This window comes from Centruroides sculpturatus, unplaced genomic scaffold (genome assembly GCF_000671375.1).
Source record: "Centruroides sculpturatus isolate CEXI.00-Female unplaced genomic scaffold, Cexi_2.0 scaffold4309, whole genome shotgun sequence".
NCBI lineage: Eukaryota > Metazoa > Arthropoda > Arachnida > Scorpiones > Buthidae > Centruroides > Centruroides sculpturatus.
The window spans coordinates 1-6,706 of NW_019388402.1; the positions used below are offsets into that span (position 1 = coordinate 1).

Below are 6,706 nucleotides of genomic sequence, written 5' to 3' on the forward strand. Positions count from 1 at the left end.
ACGAAAACTTAAAAAAGAAAGTGCAATATATTAATGAGAACTTTCGATTAAACGACCTAGTTGTTTTGTGCAACTTATTAAATGTTCAATATGACAGTAATAAAGACGAAATCGTCGAAAGGCTTGTTCTTTCTCTTTCTGATTTGAAATCATTGCAATCAAATCTGATCTTGGCAGATGTTGATACCGAAGACGAAGATGTATTAGAAGTTCAAACTGTTGCCGATGATCCACCTAGCAATAATTGTCTGCATGTTTCGGATATGACTAAACTTTCCATTAACTTTCATGACGTGAAAAACGTAATCAAACCTTTCGATGGTAGTGAATATTGTTCTATCGATAAATGGCTGGTTGCATTCGAAGACTTTGCTAAAATGATGACTTGGTCTGATTTACATAAATTTATATTTNATTCAAAAATAATTTAAAACAAATAAAGTTATTCAAATGCAGTCATATTTGTCGTCTGGCTTTTTTTCAATAAAATTGTAAAATAGTTAACTGGCGCACTATGTCTCATTTCTATGCAGATAAATCAACAATATGGGATGTAAACTAAAATAACACAAGTTTAAATTTATTACAGGCTAAAAACGAGATATTACATTAAATTACTTTTTAATTCAAAAATAATTTAAAACAAATAAAGTTATTCAAATGCAGTCATATTTGTCGTCTGCTTTCTTTTTTCTCAATAAAATTGTAAAATAGTTAACTGGCTTCTTCTAGTGAAGAGTATGGATTATGTGGCCTTTCTGGCACACAGTTGTGAGGTTTCTATGTTCTTTTGAGCCTTCTTATAGCCGAATATGATTACGCTCGGGAAATATCTGAGAAAAGTCGGTTACGCCTACTACTCGTGATTTTGATGGGTTTGAGGTTGACAATAACACTTTATGAATCCTGACAAATATTTCTCACGTTGGAAACACTCAAGCAAAAATGAAAATGAAGCACATAAACACAAATTCCAATGACTGGATAGAAAGGAACAAACAATTCTTAACGACTAGAAAAACGAGCGACGACCGACTAAAATGTGCTGTTCTTCGTCTTATTCAAAGATGCAAATTCACAGAAATAATTCAAACCGAGAGAAAGATGTTTAAATGCGTCACTATCAGTGATGAGAAAGCGTAAGTTGATAATCTGAATCAGAAAGTTGATATATATCAACTTTTCATGAGATCATCATCAGGTTGTTTTCCTTTATTTTGTTCGATTCTCACAATTACAGTAAAAGACACAAATTCCTAATATTAAGAATAACTTTTAAAATAGAAATCGTGACAACCCACGCAATATTGGTACGAAAATTGTGTTTCATCGTCATATGATATTCCAGTCATTAGACCAGCATTTAAGAGAAAGGGAATGAACATAAGCATTCTAATCGAATTTCTATCTATTAGCTATAACATAAATTGGGCTATTGCATATTAACTTGCTTAAATATTATATGATGTGACTGCAGCAATATCAATTTTTATGATGTTGACTCTAGACTCTCTGCTCTTGAAGATGACGGAAAAAAAGGCTATGTTAAAAATGCCAAATCAAATACAGAACTAGGTATAATATACAATAATTTCCGTGAAAAGTTAATGAGACTGGATAAAGAAAGAAAGAACAACATCGTAATCTCAGGTTTGGAAGATAATGATAAAATTGACGATAGTTTAGTTAAGGCTCAAAAACTTTTAAACGATAATTTAAAGACTGCAGATGTCGATATTAAACATGCTTTTAGAGTTGGAAAATTTAAACCGAATACGAAAAGACCGATTATTTGTGAGTTGGTTAATTTCTAATATAAATTTAAAATTTATAAAGATATTAATAGTTTAAAAGGTTCAAATATATTCATTAATGACGAATAATTAAGGAATACCAGATTAATCAGAAGCAAATTAAGGCTATACGGTGAAGAAATGCGTTTAAAGGAGCCAAGATTATTAAATTACGATATAACATATTATTCATAGATGACAAAATATTTGCATGTAATTACAATGGTAAAATTTTCCAGACAGAGAACAATGTTTTTTTAGGAATATTGTTTATAATGACAAACAAAACGATAATGTAAACGACAAAGATGACCAATATAAAGTCCGATATTTGAACAAAGATGATAATGTGAAACTTCTTTTCTACAATATTGCAGGCTTACATAATAAATACTGTTTTCCTAACTTCTGGAACTTGATACATAATATTGATATATTCTATATGGTGGAAACATGGCACACATATTCGGCCATTGAAACATGGCACACATATTCGGCAATTGAATCAAGTTTTTCTGATGATTATAAAATTTATCATTAAATAGCTGATAGTTGCGAGGGACTCGGAACACCCAGTGGAGGCTTAATTGTCGGACTCAGATCAGTTGTAATCTCTAAGGTTAAATTGATATTTTGGACTCGTTTTATATTGATTTTACAAACAGACAGTGAAGAGTTAACCGATATCAAACTAATAGGGTCCTATATCCCGCCCGACAGTAATTATGACGAGGATTTCAAAAATACTTTGTTGATTATTGATGATTACTTGCTACATGGAACTAACTTGATTTTATGCGCAGATTTTAACGCTAGAATGGGAAATCCTTACTATTTGTCATGTTTTACGTGTGTCCGCTAAATTGCTCTAAGAGTTTCGAAAGATCTTACAGTTTATAACAGAGGGATAATTCTTTTCAAGTTCTGTGAGGATAATAATCTTGTTTGTCTAAATTAGTAAGTCCCAATTAGTTTTTCCTGCGTACCACTTCAAGAAAGAGCTCAAACTCGCGTACCCATTATAGCAGAAATTCATATTAATCCACACTAATATTATAAATTCGAAGATAATTTTGCTGTCTGTCAATTCTGCTATCTGTCTGTTACCTTTTCACGTCACGTCACTGGACAGGTTTTTAGTCGCTCGAGACATCTCAGATCTTACACTTCGTTTTACGAAAGATTTAGACGGTGTAATAGGCACGAGTGATACTGATTAGGGAAGAGATACGAAAACTAAAAAGGTGTGTGCAGAATGATTGGTTTTCATGTTGGAAATACATTGCATGGTACTCCAGAAAACAGAAATGTGTGGCTTTCATCCATGAATGGTGAATATATTTCAGCTAGCATCGAAACTCAAGAATTAATGAATTTGAAAAATATTTTATTCGAATTTGGTAAGTGTAATATCGCAATCTTCAAACTTGACAACACGAGTGCGATTTCTCACATAAAAACTTTTGAGAATTCAGAGTGAAAGCATATTGATATCAGATATCACTACATCAAAGACCTATCTTGAAACAAGGAAGTTTAAATTTAACATATGAGTACAAATGAGAATATTGCTGACATTTTACGAAAGCTTTGGGAACAGAAAAGATTGTCAAATTCAGAAGTTCGATGTTATGTGACTGACTGCAATATATATATAAAAAGTTCTTGCATATTAAATACTCGTAATACCTGAAACATAGGACTACATTTCGACATCTCAAGAGATATCGAAATGAGGGGTGTGTCAAGTAATGTGAATTTCATACTGTGCTCACCTCAACTTTCAGGAGGCGATAAATCTTCCCGCACTCTGTTTTCCACGTTCTGTAGCAGAAAGCTTATTTTGTTTTGCACTTCTTTCTGTATTTGTTCGTTTATTAAACATAATTTTTAGTTGAAGTAATGTAAAATAAAATACGGCGGTCATCAATCATAAAAACTGATATTGCTGCAGTCACACCTTATAATATTTAAGCAAGTTAATATGCTATAGGCCAATCTATATTATAACTTAACCTAACCTAACCTAACCTAACCTAACCTAACCTAACCCACTTTTCTCAGATATTTTCCGAGTGTAATCATATTCGGCTATAAGATGACTCAAAATGACATAAAAACCTCACAACTGTGTGCCAGAAAGGCCACATAATCCATACTCTTCACTAGAAAAAGCCAGTTAACAATTTTATAATTTTATTGAATAAAAAATAAACCAGACGAAAAATATGACTGCATTTGAATAACTTTATTTGTTTTAAATTATTTTTGAATTAAAAAGTAATTTAATGTAATATTTGAAATGCACTATTTTCTTTGTCGTTTAAAGCAATATTTCGGTGAATGTCGAATATATTATTAAATACGAATTAATAGATTCCACAGCTTTTGTATACACAAGAAGCTCCAGGTAACCTTTAAGAAAAAATTATGTTATTAAAGTATTTATTTCTAAACTATTCAAATTTAGGTAATTAAAATCATTCTTACGATAATGCATATTTAACGCATTTCTTCGAGCATTCGGAGAATTTATATCTGTTAACAATATCACTCCGATCTCCCATTATATAACCGTCAGTTTCTGGGCAATCTAAGGCTCCTGGATTTCCAGCAGGCCCTCCCTCATCGGATCTTTCGCCGTCGTGAAGACTTCCAAGTCTGAAATATTTTTCAATAATTTCTTCTCAAATTCATATTATTTCAGCATTTGATAAAGTTTTAAATCACTTACAGATGTGTTGATTCATGAGCTACTGTATCAACTCTTTCGTTGTACTCTGAATCGTCTAGAGAGATGCCAACTTTGTAACATTCGTTACAAACAGTGCCTACGTATGCAATGCCTGCGAAAGAAATGTATTTGATCGTATACTGTACTGTACATAGAAAGAATAAGAAGTAAATGGGAAAAGGTTTACCCGCAAGTGTAAATGCAACTGTACCATCATCTTGTAACTCGCCCAATTTTCGACTAAATAATATATATTAAAATTAGTCCACCTCAGATCTGTACATACCGATATAATAGAATACTTACGTAACAAGGAGCATGATCATATCAGCATCTTTAGCTAAACCAGTAGCATGACTACAGTAATATTTTCCCATATGGTTAACTAAATCATAAGGATCAAGATTTTGTGGGTGTCCAGGAATTGCACTCTCTTCTATATAAGGTGGTTCCGTTTCTTCCTATAGGTAAAAATGATGTGCTATTATTTATTATGAAATCGTTAAAATGCCGGGGTGCAATTTTTATTCATATTTTTTATTTATTTAGTTTAATATATGCGCTTTCTGTCTCAAATTATTAGTGTCTTGCCTCTGTACATCATACTCTTCCTGGCAACAACAGTCATGCCGGTTAGCTTTGTAACTCTGTTCTGGGGAAAATATTTGAATTGAAATCACGTGACTTTCGGTCTACACCGGAAGTTTGTATATAGTTATTCGAAGGATTTCCTGCTCCCGAAGCTATCCGTATCGAGTATCGACTTTCGTTTATGTAACATCGTTCTCGAGATTAAGGAAGCAGAGACAGATAGACAATAAACAGACAACAGTGGGAATTAATAGGTCTACAATTTTTTTTCAAATTGAAGCACAATAAATAAATATAATTAATGGATAAATTATATTTCTTCTTAAATTACCGTAAATGGCTCAATCCCAAGTAAACGAACTTGTATTCCCATTTCTAATGTGTCAATTAGGTTTTGAACCTAAATTAAGAAAAGAAAAATCGTAAAAAGTTATAAATTTTAATTCAAAATTAAGCTTTTATGAACTATTTTATTCAATTTAAAAACATTTAAGAATTTATATCCTACCCCAGTATACATGACAGTTACGTATTCCGTTAAAGCTTTCGTAGTTTCGAATCGTTTCGTAAAAGCACTTTCTGTAACAACCAGACATTCCACAACTATGCACTGATCGTCTCTGGCCATTGTTGCAACCTTTTCCATTTCTTCGTTAACATCCATGTGCATGACTGAAAACAAGTTCAAAACATTATCGAATTTGAAAAATATCAGCTGCCAACGATTAATAATGTTAAAAGTGTTAAATATATTCACCTCTGTCATTCAGAAAGGACTTTTTATCATTTATAACTTCCACAATCTTATGTGGTACTTGTCCATCTTTAACGGTTCTACCCGACTCATACGGTTCGATTCTAAATTTTGAATTTACAATTCCTTGCTAAAAGTATACAAGAAGTTTAAGAATCTATGTAATTTTATAGGCTATAAAAATATCGATTATCATAAAAATTACAATAGTGACAGGCCCATCTTCGTCGATCAAAAGAGCGGCTCCATTAGTGCTGTCTCTGTAAATTCTTCTTTTCAAGTCTTCTACGTCGATCTTGAAGCATTTAAATATTTTAGTATAAAGTTACTATTTTTATCCGAAAAATATAATTCTAATTCTAATACTTCGTACAGAATATAACCTTAGAGAAAATGTGATTAACGCTATTCATAAGTGTTTTAAATGGCTTACGGAGTTTGGTTGTTGATCAACAAGTGCGAAGTTTTTGGCCAATATGTCACCAGCAGGTTCTAATTTTAGTTCTATGTCTTCGTTCAGAGCTCGGAATTTGACCGTCTTCACTCCAGATCTCGATGTTTCGACGGATGGAAACACCACATCAACTCGACCTGTATATTAATATTATAAATTTAAGAATTTAAGGAAATAAGACAAAATTTTTAAAAGAATACTGCAGATGTATGTAAATAGTGTGAAGGCAACAGATGCTGAAACAGATATAGCAATATCTATCGTTTAGAAATACATTGGAACGTGTGAAGAACAAAGTGTTTCGACAAATAAACACATATTAAAAACAAACAATATCACAAAAACAGAACGAAAATGAAAATTTGGAAATAATATGTGCT

General features: G+C 32.0%; 1 protein-coding gene across 1 annotated transcript; it reads right to left on the reverse strand.

The window, feature by feature from the left end:
• Positions 1-4,097: 4,097 nt before the first annotated feature.
• On the reverse strand, positions 4,098-6,463 carry LOC111616929 (venom metalloproteinase antarease-like TtrivMP_A; the record flags this gene model as incomplete). Its single annotated transcript, XM_023358281.1, has 10 exons — positions 4,098-4,208; positions 4,284-4,454; positions 4,528-4,639; positions 4,715-4,767; positions 4,834-4,988; positions 5,450-5,518; positions 5,627-5,790; positions 5,876-6,002; positions 6,078-6,167; positions 6,306-6,463. Coding segments are annotated over 10 exons (1,145 nt in total), but the record flags the coding sequence as incomplete, so codon positions are not given.
• Positions 6,464-6,706: the final 243 nt, after the last annotated feature.